Below are 20,804 nucleotides of genomic sequence, written 5' to 3'. Positions count from 1 at the left end.
CAGGCTACCTGACTGGTGGGCTATGAAAGGGAGGGTGAGGGCGAGGGTTGGTGGGCTGACAGGACAACTGGGTGAACTCACAGGGCCAACATCTGTGGGGCAAGGTGAGGAAGAACAAAGCAGAGGAATGAGGCTGATGGATTTCTAGAACTGCTCTAGGAACTGGATTATGCTTTTCATGCTCTTCTTCGTACTGGGAAACTCCAGAGGCCCCAAACCGGTCAGCAGGCAGATCCCGTGGAATCCATCCTTCAGGTGACGCCAGGTGACAGGCACCCCGTTGTCTTCCAGCCGTTTCTTGTACAGCAGGCCATCGTCTCGGAAAATGTCGTATTCGCAGGTTAGAAGGAAAGTCTCTGGAAACCATCGTAGGATGACGTCTTCCATCAGGAGCGGGGAAAACGTGGGCTCAAATGCTCTTTTGCAAACTTGGTAAAGATCTTCTGAAAACGGACCGGGTACAAACGGCTCGTGAGCCGAGACTTTGAACTCCTCCGGAATGAGTTCTGCACTGATCCATTTCTGGTACTTTGCCCTGAGTTCCTGGGGAACATGTGCATTGCCCATAATTTCATCAACATTGACATTCCTTCCTGTAAGATAAAGCATGCCAAGACGGATAACCCGTTTCTTAAATAATATGGGAACGGAGTGGTTCTGCTGATAGGAAGGCAGATTGAAATCCAGAGCTTGGAGAAAAGGGTAGAGCAGCACGTGGCCCCGGACACGTGGCAGGTCGGTTCTCATCACCAGTTGCTGGGAAATGGCAGCAATGATGCCAGCTCCGCTGCTGTCGCCAGCCAGCACAACCCGCTGGGGGTCCACCCCATAGTCCCCCACATTCTTCAGAAAGTGCGACACGGCAGCGTAGCAGCTGAGTTGCTGAGCTGGGTAGGGGTGCTCCGGTGCCAAGGGGAATCTACAGCAACAGAGAAGCCAAAAAAAAAAGAACCTTACAAATGCATTAATATCCCTGTTATTCCTATTGTTGTTGTTAATTCATTGCATAATCACCCAGATATTTAGCCTGGATTTTGCCTTTTTATCCACCCATCATGTCCTTTCTAAGGACCTGGGACAGGCAAATATCGTTTGATGGTTTTAAAGGTATCCTTGTGAAGATGTCATCTGTTTCAAGTTGAGTTTTGCAATCGACCGAAGGTGATTTTGTGAATGCCGTTGGTGTTCAAGGAGTGCTCCAGTTGCTCTGGGTTTGCACCCAAGGGGCCTATGGCAGTTGGTACTGTATTTGCTTTCTTTTGCCACAGTCATTTTATTTTTGTTTGCAGGTCTTTATATTTTCTCCTTCTTATTGATTTAGTATAGGTTCCCCACCCTCAAAAACTGCTCTGGTGGCAACGGGGTAATTAGCCACCTGACGGGCCTCCCGTGCACAGGATGGGACCACTGCCCAAGGATGGGGGAGGAGGTACAGTCATGTGACAAATCCAACCTGAGCCCACTTACTTGATGCACACGACCACCGTGGTGCTTTCCCAGGCGATGAAGCGGCAGAACCTTTCGTAAGCTCCTGAAATATCACAAGGAATTGGTTGCATTGGCTCTTGGGTAAGAACGTCCCACTTCTCCCACTCGCAATTTGTAGGTTTCTATCTGAGCGCACTCAGTTTTCCCCCTGTGGTCCTTGGATGCTGCAGAAGAATGAACCACTAAGCTCAAACATCCGTCTGTGCCTTTTGCAACTGAATTGTTTGCAGGACTTACGGGGGCTGCCAAAGAGGCCTATTCCTCCGTGAATCCAGACCAGTCCTCGCCTGGGCTCGGCACCTGCTGTCCTGGGCCAATAGACCCTCACTGGGACCGCCTCAAAAAGCATCTCCTTGATGGTCAGGTCATGTGCTCTCCCCGGGGGGATCCCGTTCATGATTTGCCTCCATATGATGTATTTGTGGCAGACACCAAGTTTCTCCAGAATCAGGGCCTGTTCAGTGGAAAACATAAGAAATAAATCCATCCATAACCCATGAAGTATTTATAAGGATACGCTTCAAAGCTGATTTTTGCTGCTTCTTCCTTAGAAAGAACTTTCAAAGTCATCCCCCCCCCCCCCCCATGAAACAGAATGAAAGTGATAAAACGGCAGAAGGAATATTTGGCAATTCATGTGCCGTCCAAGCCTGTAGACATTTTGGGACATGGGAAGCATTTAACCCGCACACAGGCAACCGTGCCTTCTTTTCAAAGAAGGGGGCCAACGGCTCACCCCAGAGATTTGACGGGGCTGCAAAGGGAGGGAAGGGTGGGTGGGAGGCATTAGTGGGATTCCTCTGCTTGAGGTGGGAAGGCAACATTGCAGGTCAACAACCAGATCAGAAAGAGAAAGCGGCAAAGGGAAGGTGGGTTCCAGGCAATTTGCAGAAACCAATTGTTTTTGACACACACACACACACACACACACACACACACACACACACACAGAGAGAGAGAAACACCGGATTTCCTACAAGTTCTGCAAATGCCCCTTCAGACACTCAGGCTCCCCCAGCTGAGGCCTGTGCCGGCCAGGCAGAACCACAGAAAGCAAAAACAGGGTCCAGGGAAGGAAGCTTACCAGTCTGAGAACAAGGCTCATGGCCAAATTCATCAGGCGCAGTTTCGCCCCCTGGGTGATTCCCGGTGGGATTTGCGTCCTGGTGAAGTCATAGTAAAAGGTCCAACCGAGGAGTAAAAGTGCAGCTGAGGCGCTGAATTGAAGCGCCAGCGTCCACAGCGCTTGGCTTAAGGTCACCTCCGCCTCCATGGGAAGGCAGAGACCAGGCTGTTTCGGTACCAGGGAAGTTGAAGTCTTCTTATGGCTTAATCTCGCTAGTTTATACTCCATCAGGTGTGTAGGTTGTTTTAAAGTAGGATTGTCCCACCCACCCATGTGTGAGAGAAATAGAAGAGTAAGGGAGGGATGAAGTTCATGGTGTGATTAAATATGGCATCTGGCATAATTATGCAAGTTATCTTGCAGAATCCTGAAGAAACCAATGTCTTTCAAAATCCAATTATTGAGCTTATATCTGTCAGTACTGGTTTCATCCCACTTGATCTTCATGATTTCTGCTGATTAAGAAAAAGCTATTTATATCTGCACCCATTTCTTAATTATGGGCTTCTTGTGCCATTCTCCTCTGGGTCAGCTGCCTTGAGCAACCTTCCCAACAGAGGAATAGCTTAGGCAGGTTTTGAGTCCTCTTCGAGAGAATCCCGAAGCTCCCAGGAAGTTTGCAATTTGGACTCCAGTACTTTAATGAAATTAGAAGAAGACTGGATCTCTTAAACTGCAGGCCCCACCATCAGCCCAGTTCCCTAGGCCAGACCAGGAAATCAACAGAATTGGGTTTGGGGGTTTGGGTTAGGGTTTGGGGGTTTGGGTTAGGGTTAGGGTTAGGGTTCTCCACACAGCCTACCACCACGATAAAGTAATATCTCGATAGCTTCAAAGCTATTGCTAAGGGACAGAAAACTGTGCCCTCCTGTGGTCCAAGTAGGAATAGCAGCCAGAAAAAAAAGAAAAAAACCCTTTTTAATAGCATTTAAAGATTATTATTCTGTATCTTTATTATTAAAATCCTTATTAATATTAATAGAGCAACGGGAGGTCCAGGAGCTCCATAACAGACAAAAAGAAAGAATCTTCCTTCAAAAGCCTTAACCTGTGGTCAAAAGGTCTACAACGGCCTCCACGCTAAGGTTGACAGAAAAAAGCGCCATCGTGCGGTCGAAGCAGGGATCGCAGCAACCAAAAGAAAAACTTTTTAAATGGAATTTTAGGGTTGTTGTGCTATTCCTTCTTGGACCACAGGAGGGCAGTGTTTTCTCCAGGGTTGCGGAACTGGACCAGAAGAATCTTAAAATGCCATCGAAAAGGTTTATTTCTTTTTGCTGCTGCGATACCTGTTTTGGCCACACGAGGGCACAGTTTTCCGTCCCATGACTTCATAGTTATCGCTAACGTGCAGAAAATTGTGCCATCCTGTGGTCAAGGCAGGTATCGCAGCCACAAAAAAATAAACCTTTCTGCAACCTGGACTCCATTCCTCTTGGCATGGCTGGTGACAAGTCGGAAAATCTTTCTTGGATGTATCTTTCACTGGGGTTTGTTTAAGGAGCACCGATAGCAACTGCTAGGTTTTCAAAGGTGTAGCAGGCAGAATAACTCCCAGGATGCCTGAAAGCTGCTTGGTATCAGGTCTGCTGGTCGGTCCATCTGTCCCACGACTATCGGCACCGACCGGCTGCAGGGCTCTGAACATCCGTTCAAGCAGAGGGGTTTTTCCCAGCCCTTCCCTGGAAACGCAGGGGTGAACCTGGACCTTTTGCACACCAAGCAACAGCTCGAACTCGGACTGTGGCCATCCGTCAGGAGACAAATAACCTGCTTGCAAATAGCACTCCTAAGTAAACCAAAAAATTAATCTTCCACGTTTGACATAGAGAAGAAACAAACACGGTTGAGTTGGGGAATTATGAAATTATTCTTGCTTAATGTTACATACTTTTATAAGCATCTGGTTAAAACAATCCAATTTGGCCAAAGTATTTAGATGTAAATACTTTATTGCAAAGAGAAGGAATTAAGCGCACGTTATTTATTTTAATAATTATATTCAGACCTAGGAAAAACATTCCACTCGCATGTCTCATGATTTAATTTTAGAATTCACAAAGAGCTCTTCATTAAAGGGGAAGATATTGTCTAAGTATTGTCCTCTGGGATAAAAAAAAGTACGTTACCATGTTTTCTTCGGGAATAGGGTGAAATTGAGGGTGGGGAGCGATATTAAAACTAGAACTTGATCTTGATCTGAGATGATAACTACCCCTCGTAAGCGCTGATGAGAGTGCGACTTGGCCTTTGCTGTCTGCGATGGTTTATACAGCCCACTCCCAAATGCTACTTCTGCAAAAGGAAGTCTAGCCTCTGTAGCAGCCGTGTCTTTTCAGCCTCTCTCCAGGAAAGAGAGCCGGGGCAAAACAGAGGAAACAGTTACCATGAAGGTGGGCGCCCAGGGCCCCCTCGGTCAAGAAGACTTGGAACTCATCTCATGAGGCCACGTGGGAAATGTCTAGGCTGCTATGCTCTGAATTGAGATCCACGTTTGGGTCAAGGGTTTTTGGGAAAACCTTTTTCTCCTTCTGAAAATTGTTTTCTTACTTTGTAGAAACAGGCAACTATAACTGTGAATTCTGTGGCAAGCAGTACAAGTACTACACGCCATACCAGGAACACGTGGCCCTTCACGCACCAATCCGTGAGTATCCAGCTGTGACACAGCAACCGGGGAGACCCCGGGATCCAGGATCTTTCAAGGCAGAGGCCAATCGCACCTCTAAAGCGATCACAAGGGACAGACCAGTACCAGCATATCTTCCTGATAGCTGTACTTTGGGGATATACCTTGAGAGAAGTATATTTCAGTGCAAATAGTCAGGCCAGATTGCCTATAATTGTTAATACTATATTAAACTGTAAATAAAATTATACCTGTATTTTGCAGTTTACACATTTTTGACAATGTAGATTTTTCAGCTGGACCCATCACCTGCTTAAGGCTTATATAAGATACCGTAGCTGTTTCTTTTCAGTAAATTGAAATATTCAAAAGAGTGGGAACCCCATTTGGTTACTGGTTGCAGCCATCCACTTCCAAGGACCGGCCCCACGGTCCCATTCTCCTCCCTGCAACTGTCCCTAGTCAGAGGGACCGCCTCTGTCCTCCACCACCTCTTCCGCTAGGCCACCCGGGCTCCTTTGTCCTCTGAATCTCCAGCGGCAATCTTGACACTCTTACTCAGTTAAAGCCTGCTCGGATTTTGCTTTCAATTGGACTTGTTGAAAGCCCAAGAAGTAGGACAGGAAAGCCTCCTTCAGGTCAAGCATCTAGCCCTCATCGCCCCAGGCAGCATGTAGCCTCATGACAAACAGTCCCCTCCATTGTCCTCCCTTTCAGTCCATTGAGGTCGGTGGCCGTCACCTCGTCCCCACGGAAGCAGATTCTGTACGTTAACGCTAATTTCTTGAGGAAAGACTTTCTTTGGCCTGTCCTGATCCGTTAGGACTGCTGTTTTTTTTTTTTTATTGCAAAAGTTTTACAATTACATTTTCACCCCTTTTCCCCCCCACCCTCCCCAAACTTCCCAACCTCCCTAACCCACCCTAACCCTCCCCTCCCCCCGACTTCCCTATAAAATACTCATACTCATAAAGAACCCTAATATAACACTTATATATAAACTTGAACCCCTCCAACCCCTGTATAATTTTTTCTCTTTATCTCATTACATTAAAGAATTTCTAGTACATTATTTTCAAATAAAAGCTATTTGATACTTTCTAGTTTGATATTTGTTCTGAACATATTCTATCCACCTTTTCCATTCCCACTCGTAAGTCTCTTGTGAACAGTCTTTTAAATATGCTGAAATCTTCGCCATCTCTGCAAAACTGGCCATCTTCAAAGTCCATTCCTCAACAGTGGGCAAAACTTCATTCTTCCAATATTTACCTATCAACAATCTTGCTGCTGTTATCATGTACAATATCAATTTTGTTTCACCCAATGTAAAACCCTTAACTATACCCAATAAAAACAATTGTGGAGAAAATTGAATTTTTTTCTTCAAGACATTCTGCATAACCCACCAAATTTTTATCCAAAAAGCCTTAACTTTCCTACAGGTCCACCAAACATGATAATACGTAGCATCCAAACATTCGCATCTCCAACACTTTGGCTGAACATTAGGGTACATACATGACAACTTTTTGGGATCTAAATGCCATCTATAAAACATTTTATAAAAATTTTCCCTCAAGTTCTGCGACTGTGTAAATTTAACATTCTGAACCCAAATTTTTTCCCAAGTTTCCAGCATCACTGGTTCTTCAAAATTCTGTGCCCACTTAATCATACAATCTTTAACTAATTCCGTTTCTGAATCTCTTTCTAGCAAAACATTGTAAAGCCTTTTAATATGCATTGGACCTTTCTCTCTTATATGTCTAACCAATTCTTCCTCATGCAACATAATACCAGTTTTTTGGTCCTCTCTCCATCTCAGTTGTAATTGATTATATTGTAACCAAGTTAAATTAAACCCTTCATCCAACAGTGTCTGTAATGTCTTCAGCTGCCATCTGCCCGCATCTGTAAAAAGAACCTCTTTATATAAACCCCCCCCGAGTGACATTATATTTGTATTCCACAAAGTATGACCAAGATCCAGCCATAGCGGTATTTTATAATCCCATTTGAGTCGGTGCTTCTTCCAAACTCTCATCAAAGAATCTCTAAGTATATGACTTTTAAATACTTTATCTACTTTGTCGTCATAAAATAAGTAAGCATGCCATCCAAATTCAAGATCAAAACTTTCTGCATTCAATATTCCAGTCTTTTTGCTTCCAAACCAATCACTTATTAAAGTTAAAGCTGCTGCATCGTAATATAACTGTAGGTTTGGAAGTTTAAGACCTCCTCTTTCTGGAACATCTTGCATAATTTTCAATTTCACTCTCGGCTTCTTCTCGTTCCAGACAAACTTATTCACTCCAGATTGCCAAACTTTCAATTGTTTATCACTTTTAAGCACCGGAATCATTTGAAACAAAAACAGAAATCTTGGCAAAATGTTCATCTTAACTGCTGCTATTCTTCCAAGTAAAGACAGCTGCAGTTTTTTCCAAGTCTCCATGTCTTTCTGCACCTCTCGCCACAACACCTCATAATTATTTTGAAACAATTTCATGTTTGATTCTGCAACCTGAACTCCAAGATATTTTACCTTAGGTACAATTTCAAAACCTGCCCTCCTTTCAAGCTCATGTTTACGATCTTGTGTCATATTTTTAACTATCATTTTAGTCTTTTTTGGATTCAGTCTAAAACCTGAAACTCTACCATAGTCTTGTATAATGTCCTTCATCAGGATTGTTGATTCCATTGGTTGTGATAGGGTAACAACCAGATCATCTGCAAATGCCTTTATTCTGTAATCCTCTTGCCTAATCTTTATACCTTTCAAGATATTAGAATCCCTTAATGTATTTAACAAGACTTCTAATGTTAAAATAAATAAAAGTGGGGACAACGGACATCCCTGTCTTGTTCCTTTTTCAATTTTAAACTCTGTTGTCAGACTTCCATTAATAATGATCTGTGCCTTTTGCTCTTGATAAATTGCTGAAATCGCCTGTATAAATTGGTCCCCAAAGTCCATCTTTTTTAAAGTCTTTAGTAGAAAGTTCCAATCCACTCTATCAAAGGCCTTCTCTGCATCCAAAAAGACCAGCACTGCAGGAATCTGTTTATTCTTATCAAGATATTCCAATAAATCTATTACTTGCCTTACATTGTCCTTCATGTATCTGCCCTCGATGAATCCCGCTTGATCCTCATGAATCACCTTTTGGATTACTGGCATCAACCTGTTGGCTAATACTTTCGCATAGATTTTATAGTCTGTATTCAAAAGAGATATTGGTCTATAATTCTCTGGTTTTTTAGGACCGACTTGTTCTTTTGGTATCAAAGATATATAAGCAGTTGTCCATGATGGGGGTATTTTACCCCCTTGTTGAATATTGCAAAATAAATCTCTAAGTTGTCCCACCATTTCAGCTTGTAAAGTTTTGTAATACACTGCAGTCAAACCATCCGTGCCAGGAGCTTTGGCTGTTTTTAACTGTTTAATTGCTGCTATTATCTCCTCCTCTGTTACAGGATAATTCATTCTTTCCTTTTGTTGATCAGTAATTTTTGTAACTCTTTTATCATTTAAATATTTTTCTATAAGTCCATTCTGCACCTCCTCTTTGGCATATAATTTGGTATAATAGTCCACAAAAGCTTCTTTAATTAATTTTTGTTGAAAAATTTCTTTCCCTCCAATATCAATACTATCAATAGTCCGTATACTTTGTTTTTTCCTCAATGTGTAAGCCAACCATCTGCCCGGTTTGTTAGCGTTACAAAATGTATTATGCTTCGCATATTGTAAGTTTGTTGCAACTTGTTCCGCCATAAGCATTTGAAATTGGTCTTTCAAAAGTTTTATAGCACTTCGTATTCTTTCATCTGTTGGATTTTTAATAAGTAACTGTTCTTTATTCTTTATTTCCATTTCCAATTCAGATCTTTTCTTTTGTCGGAACAGTCTATGTTTAGAGTTCATGTAGATAAGTACCCCTCTCATATAAGCTTTACTTGCGTCCCAAACAATTTCAATTGGGGTACCTTTATTCAAATTTATTTCAAAAAATTCTTTCAAATGCTTTTTAAGTTCTGTTGTATTTTTTTCATATCTAAACAAGTTCTCATTTAATCTCCAAGAACGTCTCTCAATCTTATCCATCTCAATTTCTATCCATACTGGGCTATGGTCGGTCAAAGTTCTTGGAAAAATCTTTGTTCTTTTTGTCTTGACAAGTAAATCATTTGACAACAAGATAAAATCAATCCGAGAGAAGGATCTGTGTCTATCAGAAAAGAAAGTGTAGTCCAATTCTTTTGGATTATGTATTCTCCAAACATCTTTTAATTCCATATCTTCTTTCATATCAAAAAAAGTCTGTGGTAGTCTGATTCTAGACTTTGCCAAACTCTTTTTATCTAGTTTAGAATCAATTACTCCATTCCAGTCTCCCATAATTAAAATAGATCTGTAATCCCATTGCAATATTTTAGTATGTAACATCTTATAAAAATAGTCCTGTTGTTGATTGGGAGCATAAATTCCAATCAAAAGAATTTGGCCATTTGCTGTAAGCAATTCAATTGCTACAAACCTACCATCTTCATCTGCTTCTATAACTTTAGCTGTTAACTTTTTATTTACATAAATAACCACACCATTCTTTTTCTGCGAAGTTGAAGATATAAAATGTGCTCCTAGTTTGGAGTTTATCAGATATTTTTGATCTTGAGTTGTGATATGCGTTTCTTGTAAGCAAATTATATCATTATTATATTGTTTCAAATATGTAAATAATTTCTTCCTTTTCTGTGCTGAATTCAACCCATTAACATTCCAAGATAAACACTTAAAGGTCATCAACCTCTTTCTGGAGCACAGAGCAAAATACTTGAAGATCATCCGAAAGCTTCGATCTCGCTCCTCCCATAGCTCCACTCTCTTGTGCAGTACTCTTAACTGCCTTCTTGTCTTGTCTTTCCTGTTGTTGTTGTTGCTTTTGTTTAAGTAACTTAGATTGAGCTCTAGTTATACGTTGATCTTTAACTTCAATCATCCAAACCGAGTCCAAAATTGGGGAAGATTCCAGCAAGGGCTCATCCAGAAAACCTCCTTCTGCTCCTTGCACTACTTCTGATTCCTGCTTGGACTGTTCTTGCAGTTGCTTCTCTTCACTCTCTTTAATCTCCAAAACTGTGGATGTACGTGGAGATGGTGTTCTTTCCTTAAGAATAGTAGTATAAAAGTGTTGTGCCTTCTCCACGGTATTCAAACGATATCCTTCTCCCTTATATCTGAAAATTATCCCAGCTGGTGCATCCCACCGGAAGGGTATCTGTAAATTTTTCAATTCCTTGACCAGAAAGCCAAATTCTTTTCTAGCTTTCAGCATTTTAGGAGGCAATTCTTTATAAATTTCAAGTCGTGAACCCCCCACTTGTACAGAAGTGAGAAAGGATTTTTGCAGGATATCATTTCTTATTTCTCTATCTGTAAAATATATGACCACATCTCTAGGTAATTGTCTTTGTCTGGCCACCCAAGAGTTCACTCTGTAGATTTTGTCTATTTTGTGAAAAACCACATCAGGATTAACTTGTAGAATCTTGGCCAAGGCTTCAGAACAAACTTGTCTCAAATCCTGTCTTTCCCCCTCTCGAATTCCCCGAAGCCGTATGGCGAACTCCATTGCCCGGAATTGTATCATAACAATCTCATCTTCAATTCTCTGCATTCTATTGTCAGCTTCATCAATTTTATAATCATTATCTTTCATCTTGACATTAACTTCTGATTTAAATTCTTCAACTTTAAAATCAACTTTCCCAATAAATTCTGCCAGGCCAGACGCCACTTCTGATATTTTTTTGGTCACCTTGTTTTGATTCTGTTTCACCATATCTTTAACTTCATTAATTTCCTGCATAAATTCCTGGTGTGATTTTTGCAGTTTATCATCTATCTCCTATTGAGATTTTTGAAATTTATCATCCAAAGTTTTAGAAATAAATTGTTTTAAATCTCCCACATCAAATTCTTTTTTCTGAGTCTGTAACTGCTGTGCAGGGGGAAGTTGCGTTTCATGTTTATGTGTGGGGGATCCCCCCCCTGTTGCCTTCCCTTCCTGCTTCTTTGAAGCCATCCTGCCACGTGATCTAGTTTTTCTAAAGAGGGAAGTTCCTTTTCCTTTCCCTCCTGCACAAAATCTTCTAAAAAAGTCCCCCAGATTTGATCAGATAAAGTTTGAAGTTTGAAGTAAAACAAAGTCAAATATTGAAAGGGAGAAATTTTCCAATTGTTTCTCTTATAACAAGCAAGACAACTTTGTAGCAACTTGGAAACTTTGTAACAAGGCAAAATAACTTCACCAATCCACACTCGCTGGCTCGTTAACTCTGGGGCTAAGCGCCATGTTTTTTCAAAGCACTTTCACTCATTCGCATTTCTCAGTTTAAAAACTCAACAAAGCGCTAATACTTGCGTTTCCAAAATTCAGGATTCAAGTAGTTTCACTGTTAGTTAAAGCTGGTTCTTTCGCTTTAAGTTTCCTGCAGCCGGCTTGTTCTGCTGAAGCAGAATCGTCCCACGTCGCCCGGAGTTCCAGCAGGTTGGGAGGGAACCACGCCTGTTCTCTCCCCAGAAAACTTCCCTGGGGGGTTACAGGGGCTCGACCTGTGCCCTGCGATCTCTCCTTCTCCAATCCTATGGATTTAGGAGTTTTCGAGCCGCTTCTTCGTCTCGAAGCGGCTCTACAGGCGGCGGGGCTGGCGGAATTTCAAAGGGCACCGCCGTCGCCGAAAACGAGGAAACCGGAAGTCCCAGGACTGCTGTTTTGAGGGGGAGAACGGCATCCCCACCTTCACGTCTGCACCTCAGCATGTGGCTCTTTTTCTAAGATGAATAGCCCCCGTCTTGTAATCTGGACAAGTGCTGTTGCAGAGGCTTCGCAGGGGAATCGGTGGTGTCAAATTCAACGCATCCTTCTGTCTTCTTACGCTGCGGAGAAGATTGCCTGTAGCCTGCTACAGTCTCCCTGATAAGACAGTCGTCTTATCAGGGAGACGAACGGCATATACTGTAATTTTTGGAGTCTAAGATGCTCTGGACTATAAGATGCACCTACCTTTTTTGGTGAGGAAAGCAAGAAAAAGAAATCTGCCTCTGCCTCCCAGCAATTTTGCCTCGTTTCAGCAAAATAGCCTGCTTTACTTTCATTTTTATTTTCAGCATAGCTTGAGTAGCACAAAAAAAAAATTGTTCCCAGCCATTTACCTCTTTGCAGCAGAGGCCAGGCAAAACAGCTGAGAGTCGGGCTGCCTATCCAATCAACTTGTGCTAATTAGGCTGTGCTGAAGCTGAAATGGCTGTTTCTTCTTGTTGCTTGCTGCAAGGAGGTAAATTGCTGGGAGGCAGAGGCCAAAGGGTGGGGGCCAGTGGGTGGGTTAGGGGCAAAGCTCAAAGCTCAGGGATCAAAGGTCGAAGCCGGGAATCAAAGATCAAAGGTCGTGGGGTCAAAGGTCAGGGTCAAAGGTCAAAGGTTGGGTTTAGGGGTTAGGGTTTAGGGTTTAGGGTTTAGGGTTAGGGGTCTCCACACAGCCTACCACCACAATAAAGTAATATCTCGATAGCTTCAAAGCTATTGCTAAGGGACAGAAAACAGTGCCCTCCTGTAGCCCAAGCAGATATAGCAGCCACAAAAAAAAACCCTTTTTACTAGCATTTAAAGATTATTATTCTGTATCTTTATTATTAAAATCCTTATTAATATTAATAGAGCAACGGGAGGCCGAGGAGCTACATAACAGGCAAAAAGAAAGAATCTTGCTTCAAAAGCCTTAACCTGTGGTCAAAAGGTCTACAACGGCCTCCACGCTAAGGTTGACAGAAAACAGCGGCATCGTGCGGTCGAAACAGGGATCGCAGCAACCAAAAGAAAGAAACTTTTTAAATGGAGTTTTAGGGTTGTTATGCTATTCCTTCTTGGATCACAGGAGGGCACTGTTTTCTCCAGGGTTGCGGAACTGGCACAGAAGAATCTTAAAATGCCATCGAAAAGGTTTCTTTCTTTTTGCGGCCACGATACCTGTTTTGGCCACACGAGGGCACAGTTTTCCGTCCCATGAGTTCAAAGTTATCGCCAACGTGTAGAAAATTGTGCCATCCTGTGGTCAAAGCAGGTATCGCAGCCACAAAAAGAAATCAACCTTTTCGATGGCATTTTAAGATTCTTCTGTGCCAGGTCTGCAACCCTGGAGAAAACAGTGCCCTCCTGTGGTCGAAGAAGGAATAGCAGCCAGAAAACAAAAGAAAAAAAACCCTTTTTAATAGCATTTAAAGATTATTATTCTGTATCTTTATTATTAAAAGCCTTATTAATATTAATATTTTTGTGACCTTTATGCTCAGTCATCCCTTTGGACTATGATAGACTCCTGGACAGGCCTTCCTCTCCCGTCCTTGGTTCGGTTGATGCTCCAAAAAGCCGACCTTTTTGCGCTGCGAGACTCCCCCCTCTCACAGGCCTGGCCCTCCATGTTATCGAGGGCCTATCTCGATGACGGGCTTTGGAACCCCGAGAGATGGCATGCAGCGAAGTGGGTGTTGAGTTTTTTACGTAAATTTTTAATGAAATTTTTAAGGGGATCTGGGAGGAGGGATGGGAATAATGATTTTTTAAGGGGAACCGGGAGGAAGACCAAGGGGTTTGGGGGGACAAACCCACTAAGGTCAGAGCCGAGCCCGGCACAGGGGGACGGCTTGGAGGGTGCAAGTCGAGGGATTGGGGAGGGGCTGGAGGACCATCCGGTGGAGGAATTTTCCATCAACACGGTGAATGGGAGGGGCAGATATGGCAGGAGTAGGGGACCATATCATGTGCTGGGGGCGCGTACCCGCAGTTTGAGAGCAATTGCGCGCTCCGGTCCCCAAGACTCCACTCGGATACTAGGTGGGTTAGATACTCAGGACCTGGGCCTCCGGCTGATGTTATGCAATGCCAGGTCCGTGGTTAATAAGGCCCCCCTCATCCATGATCTTATACAGGAGGGGGGAGCGGACCTGGCAGCTATTACTGAGACTTGGTTGGGCCTGGAGGGAGGGGTCCCCCTGGTTGATATGTGCCCACCGGGCTTCAGAGCGCTTCATCAGCCGAGGGCCCAGGGGAGGGGCGGGGGGGTGGCGGTTGTTATTAAAGAAGATCTTGGTCTGAGGGAAACCACTGTGCCACAGACGGCCGGATGTGAAACTCTCTTTGTGAGATGGCGTCATGGGGCTCAGATGGGCCTATTGCTCACGTACCTGGCTCCCTGCCGCGTGGCAACGGCCCTGCCCGAGCTACTCGACGTGATAGCCACGGTGGCAGTTGACACACCCAGGCTTATGGTCATGGGTGATTTCAACCTGCCATTCATTGGTGAGACGTCTGAGATGGCCCGGGAGTTCATGGCTTCCATGACGGCCATGGACCTGACCCAGTTAGTTCATGGCCCCACCCACAGGGGGGGTCACACTCTGGACCTGATTTTTGTCTCTGGCCAGTGGTTGAGTGGCCTTGTTATAGGGGATATAGACATGGAACCCTTGTCATGGTCTGACCACTCGCTCCTTCGCCTAGATCTTCGAACCGCTACACCCCGCCGCAGGGAGGCGGAGCCTACAAGATAGGTCCGCCCAAGGCGCCTGATGGATTCTGATAGATTCCAGATGGAGCTTGGACCATTTCCTGAGGTTCTAGCCCATGACTCAGTCGAGGACCTAGTGGCGGCCTGGCATCAGGCCGCTAGCGGAGCCTTAGATCGAGTCGTGCCTTTGCGACCTCTGACCCGGTGCCGATCCCTCACGGCTCCTTGGTTCACTGAGGAGCTGAGGGAGATGAAGCGCCGGAAAAGACGCCTGGAGAGTGGTTGGAGGGCCAGTCTCGCCGAATCTGATCGAACACTGGTAAGGTCGCATATTAAGACCTACCTAGTGGCGATAAAAGCGGCAAAGTTCAATTACTTCTCCACTCTTATTGCGTCATCAGAGAATCATCCGGCGGCCCTGTTCAGAGTGACCCGCTCCCTGCTTCAACCGGGAGTGCGGGAGGACCCTCTGGAGGGCAGGGTTGAGGATTTCGGATGATATATGTATTATAAAATCGCTCAGATCCGGCGGGATTTGGACTCTGACTGGGTAGATTCGGGCAGGGTGGCGAGGAATAGTCTTGAGAACGTTATCTGGGAAGAGTTTGACTCTGTGACCCCTGATGACGTGGACAGGATTCTGGGGAGGCTTAGTGCGGCCACATGTTTACTGGATCCGTGTCCCTCCTGGTTAGTACTGGCTCCTGAGGCTGGCTCCAGGGAATTATTAACGCTTCGTTGAGTGAGGGTTACTTCCCCTCGGCCTTGAAAGAGGCAGTGGTGAGGCCTCTCCTCAAGAAGCCTTCCGTGGACCCGGCAGTATTAGCCAAATATCGTCCTGTCTCCAACGTTCGCTTTGTGGCGAAGGTTGTCGAGAGTGTGGTCGGACGACAGTTTCCGCAGTACCTGGAGGAAACGTCTTATCTAGATCCGTTCCAGTCGGGTTTCAGGCCAGGGCACAGCACGGAAACGGCATTGGTCGCGTTGGTAGATGATCTCTGGAGGGCTCGGGACAGGGGTTGTTCCTCTGTTCTGACCCTGTTAGACCTCTCAGTGGCTTTTGATACCATCGACCATGGTATCATGCTGCACCGGTTGGAAGAGTTGGGGATGGCGGGCACCGTGTTACGGTGGTTCTCTTCCTTTCTCTCCGACCGGTCGCAGTTCGTGTTGGCAGGGGGGCAGAGGTTGACCTTGAGGCCTCTTATATGTGGAGTGCCTCAGGGGTCGGTCCTCTCGCCCCTTCTATTCAACATTTATGTGAAGCCGCTGGGCGAGATCATCCGTGGCTTCGGGGTGAGATACCACCAGTACGCTGATGACACCCAGCTGTACATCTCCACCCCAGGCCACCCCAGCGATGCCCTTGAACTGATGGCCCAGTGCCTGGAGGCCGTACGGATCTGGATGGGGAGGAACAACCTCAAGCTCAACCCTTCCAAGACTGAGTGGCTGTGGTTCCCGGCATCCCGATATAGTCAGCTGACTCCATCGCTGACTATCGGGGGCGAGTCTTTGACTCCCGTGGAGAGGGCGCGCAATCTGGGTGTCCTCCTGGATACGCAGCTGTCCTTGGAGCTGTCCTTGGACGGCTGTTGCCAGGGGGACCTTTTGTCAGGTTCGCCTGATTCGCACAGTTGCGCCCCTTTCTTGATTGGGATTCCGTGCGCACAGTCACTCATGCCCTCGTCATCTCTCGCCTGGACTACTGCAACACTCTCTACATGGGGCTCCCCTTGAGGAGCACCCGGAGGCTCCAACTGGTCCAGAATGCAGCCGCGCGGGTAATCATGGGAGCTGCATGGCGCTCCCGTATAACACCGCTCCTGCGCGAGCTACACTGGCTCCCAGTGGTCTTCCGTGTGCGCTTCAAGGTGTTGTTTACCACCTTTAAAGCGCTCCATGGCATAGGACCTAGTTATCTTCGAGACCGCCTTCTGCCACCGACGACCTCCCATCGACCCGTGCGCTCCCACAGAGAGGGCCTCCTCGGGGTGCCATCAGCCAAGCAATGCAGGCTGGTGACCCCCAGGGGGAGGGCCTTCTCTGTGGGGGCTCCCACCCTTTGGAATCAGCTGCCCCCAGAGATAAGGAGAATCCAAGACCTCCGTGCCTTCCGCCGTGCCCTTAAAACTTTCCTTGTCCAACAAGCCGGGCTGGCCTAACACATTTTTTAAATGATTTTAAATTTGTTTGTCTTTTTAAATGTTTGGCCAAATTGAGATATTTCCTTTTAATCTGTTCTTAATGTATTTATTATGTGTTTTTATTTGGCTGTACACCGCCCTGAGTCCCTAGGGAGAAGGGCGGTATATAAATTTGAAGTAAAATAAAAATAAAATAAAATAAATAGAGCAACGGGAGGCCCAGGAGCTACATAACAGGCACAAAAGAAATAATCCTGCTTCAAAAGCCTTAACCTGAGGTCCAAAGGTCTACAACGGCCTCCACGCTAAGGTTGACAGAAAACAGCGCCATCCTGCGGTCCAAGCAGGGATCGCAGCAACCAATAGAAAGAAACTTTTTAAATGGAATTTTAGGGTTGTTATTCTTCATTATTAAAAGTTTATTAATATCAATAGGCCATCCCAGGCCTTCTTAACTCCGGTTAAGGCTTTTGAAGCGGGATTTCTTTTCCAGTTCCTGTGTTGCAGCAAAGGGGCCTCCCGTTGCTTTAATAAATATTAATAAGACGTTAACAATAAAGATACATGATAATAACCTTAAAATCCCATTAAAAGGGTTTCTTTTTCCAGCCACAGTACCTGTTTTGGCCACAGGAGGGCACAGTTTTCCGTCCCATGAGTTCAAAGTTATTGCTAAGGTGCAGAAAATTGTGCCATCCTGTGGTCAAAGCAGGTATCGCAGCCACAAAAAGAAATAAATCTTTTCGATGGCATTTTAAACTGTGCCAGTTCGGCAACCCTGGAGAAAACAGTGCCCTCCTGTGGTCCAAGAAGGAATAGCAGGCAGAAAAAGCACGGTTGCCGATTTTTTCTGTACCAGCGCTTCTCGGAGCGACCTTCCCAGCGTCAGCGCAACTTCCCGTCCGTCTCCTGTCCAACCCCCATCGCCGTTGGTAAAAAACGACCTTTTAACTTTCATTTTTCATTTTTACTTTTTCAGGGCTGTTCTGGGTAAACCTTTACCTTTACTCCAACCTTTCTTCTCCCCTTCTCTTCCTTGCTCTCTCTCCTCCTACTTCCTTTGTTCTTCCTAAGGGTCCAAGCAGGGATCGCAGCAAGCAAAAGAAAGAAACTTTTAAAATGGAGTTTTAGGGTTGTTATTCTTTATTATTAAAACTTGATTAATATCAATAGGCCATCCCAGGCCTTCTTAACTCCGGTTAAGGCTTTTGAAGGGGATTTCTTTTCCAGTTCCTGTGTTGCAGCAAACGGGCCTCCCGTTGCTTTAATAAATATTAATAAGACGTTAACAATAAAGATACAGGATAATAACCTTAAAATCCCATTAAAAGGATTTCTTTTTGCAGCCGGAGTACCTCTTTTGGCCACACGAGGGCACAGTTTTCCGTCCCATGAGTTCAAAGTTATCGCTAAGGTGCAGAAAATTGTGCCCTCCTGTGGTCAAAGCAGGTATCGCAGCCACAAAATGAAAGAAACCTTTTCGATGGCATTTTAAGATTCTCCTGTGCCAGTTCCGCAACCCTGGAGAAAACAGTGCCCTCCTGTGGCCCAAGCAGATATAGCAATCACAAAAAAAAAGAAAAAAACCCCTTTTTACTAGCCCTTAAAGATTATTATTCTGTATCTTTATTATTAAAAGCCTTATTAATATTAATAGAGCAACGGGAGGCCGAGGAGCTACATAACAGGCAAAAAGAAAGAATCTTGCTTCAAAAGCCTTAACCTGTGGTCCAAAGGTCTACAACGGCGTCCACGCTAAGGTTGACAGAAAACAGCGCCATCGTGCAGTCCAAGCAGGGATCGCAGCAACCCAAAGAAAAACTTTTTAAATGGAGTTTTAGGGTCGTTATGCTATTCCTTCTTGGACCACAGGAGGGCACTGTTTTCTCCAGGGTTGCGGAGCTGGCACAGAAGAATCTTAAAATGCCATCGAAAAGATTTATTTCTTTTTGCGGCCGCGATACCTGTTTTGGCCACAGGAGGGCACAATTTTCCGTCCCATGAGTTCAAAGTTATCGCTAAGGTGCAGAAAATTGTGCCATCCTGTGGTCAAAGCAGGTATCGCAGCCACAAAAAGAAATCAACCTTTTTGATGGCGTTTTAAGATTCTTCTGTGCCAGTTCGGCAACCCTGGAGAAAACAGTGCCCTCCTGTGGTCCAAGAAGGAATAGCAGCCACACAAAAAAAGAAAAAAAAACCCTTTTTAATAGCATTTAAAGTTTGGGTTCGGGTTTGGGGGTTCGGGTTCGGGGGCTCGGGGGTTCGGGTTCGGGTTTGGGTGTTCGAGTTTGGGGGTTCGGGGGTTCGGAGGTTCGGGGGTTCGGGTTCGGGTTCGGGTTCGGGTTTGGGTTCGGGTTAGTTTTAGGGTTCGGGTTAGTTTTCAGGTTAGCTTTCGGGTTAGTTTTCGGGTTTTCGGGTTAGGGTTAGTTTTCTGGTTAGGGTTAGTTTTTGGGTTAGTTTTCGGGTTAGGGTTAGTTTTCGGGTTAGTTTTCGGGTTAGTTTTCTGGTTAGGGTTAGTTTTCGGGTTAGGGTTAGTTTTCGGGTTAGTTTTCGGGTTAGTTTTCGGGTTAGGGTTAGTTTTCGGGTTAGTTTTCGGGTTAGGGTTAGTTTTCGGGTTAGGGTTAGGGTTAGTTTTCGGGTTAGTTTTCGGGTTAGTTTTCGGGTTAGTTTTCGGGTTAGGGTTAGTTTTCGGGTTAATTTTCGGGTTAGGGTTAGGGTTAGGGTTAGGGTTAGGGTTAGTTTTCGGGTTAGTTTTCGGGTTAGTTTTCGGGTTAGGGTTATTTTTCGGGTTAGGGTTAGTTTTCGGGTTAGTTTTCGGGTTAGTTTTCGGGTTAGGGTTAGTTTTCGGGTTAGGGTTAGTTTTCGGGTTAGGGTTAGTTTTCGGGTTAGGGTTAGTTTTCTGGTTAGTTTTCGGGTTAGGGTTAGTTTTCGGGTTAGGGTTAGGGTTAGGGTTAGGGTTAGTTTTCGGGTTAGGGTTAGGGTTAGTTTTCGGGTTAGGGTTAGTTTTCGGGTTAGGGTTAGGGTTATTTTTCGGGTTAGGGTTAGGGTTAGGGTTAGTTTTCGGGTTAGGGTTAGTTTTCGGGTTAGGGTTAGTTTTCGGGTTAGGGTTAGGGTTAGTTTTCGGGTTAGGGTTAGGGTTAGTTTTCGGGTTAGGGTTAGGGTTAGTTTTCGGGTTAGGGTTAGGGTTAGGGTTAGTTTTCGGGTTAGTTTTCGGGTTAGTTTTCGGGTTAGGGTTAGTTTTCGGGTTAGTTTTCGGGTTAGTTTTCGGGTTAGTTTTCGGGTTAGGGTTAGTTTTTGGGTTAGGGTTAGTTTTCGGGTTAGGGTTAGGGTTAGGGTTTATTTATTTATTTATTTTATTTATTTAATTGAATTTCTATACCGCCCTACTCCCGAAGGACTCAGGGCGGTGCACAGCCATGGAATAAAACACATAAATATACAAAATTTAAGATCAAGTAAAAATGAATTAAATAATTGGCTGGATTAATATTAATTTAAAACCCCTAATTTTAAAAACGTTTAAAAATTTGAAATTTACAATTGAGAGGGAGAAGATTTAGGCGAGGCCAGCTTGGTGAAATAAAAACGTCTTCAACTCGCGACGGAAGGTGCGCAGATCCGGAATCCTCCGTATCTCTGGGGGGAGCTCATTCCAGATCGTCGGGGCCCCCACAGAGAAGGGTTAGGGTTAGTTTTCGGGTTAGTTTTCGGGTTAGGGTTAGGGTTAGTTTTCGGGTTAGGGTTAGTTTTCGGGTTAGGGTTAGTTTTCGGGTTAGGGTTAGTTTTCGGGTTAGGGTTAGTTTTCGGGTTAGTTTTCGGGTTAGGGTTAGTTTTC

The 20,804-nt window shown here is 44.7% G+C and overlaps 1 protein-coding gene and 1 pseudogene across 1 annotated transcript; one reads left to right on the top strand and one right to left on the bottom strand.

Annotated features, from left to right (window-relative positions):
- Window positions 1–144: 144 nt before the first annotated feature.
- LOC117658076 (arylacetamide deacetylase-like 4) lies at window positions 145–1,960 on the bottom strand. The gene is made up of 3 exons (XM_087878989.1): window positions 1,726–1,960; window positions 1,468–1,531; window positions 145–919 (listed from the first exon to the last, which is right to left on the bottom strand). The coding sequence occupies exons 1-3, from the start codon at window positions 1,958–1,960 to the stop codon at window positions 145–147; spliced, it is 1,074 nt and encodes a 357-aa protein (XP_087735115.1).
- A 12,224-nt stretch (window positions 1,961–14,184) lies between these two features.
- LOC148111832 (uncharacterized) lies at window positions 14,185–15,530 on the top strand (annotated as a pseudogene).
- The last annotated feature ends 5,274 nt before the right edge of the window (window positions 15,531–20,804 follow it).

Source organism: Pantherophis guttatus, chromosome 15, assembly GCF_059756535.1.
Source record: "Pantherophis guttatus breed Tessera chromosome 15, ASM5975653v1, whole genome shotgun sequence".
Classification (NCBI taxonomy): Eukaryota; Metazoa; Chordata; class Lepidosauria; order Squamata; family Colubridae; genus Pantherophis; species Pantherophis guttatus.
Note: the sequence above shows the minus strand (reverse complement) of the source record. Positions and strands in the feature narration are given on the sequence as shown.

Coding starts and splice junctions, on each gene's coding strand:
- LOC117658076 (XM_087878989.1), bottom strand. CDS start 1,960: ATGTTTTCCACTGAACAGGCCCTGATTCTGGAGAAACTTGGTGTCTGC. Junction 1,532..1,725: donor AGGCCTCTTTGGCAGCCCCC/GTAAGTCCTGCA, acceptor GTGATATTTCAG/GAGCTTACGAAAGGTTCTGC. Junction 920..1,467: donor ACGGTGGTCGTGTGCATCAA/GTAAGTGGGCTC, acceptor CTGTTGCTGTAG/ATTCCCCTTGGCACCGGAGC.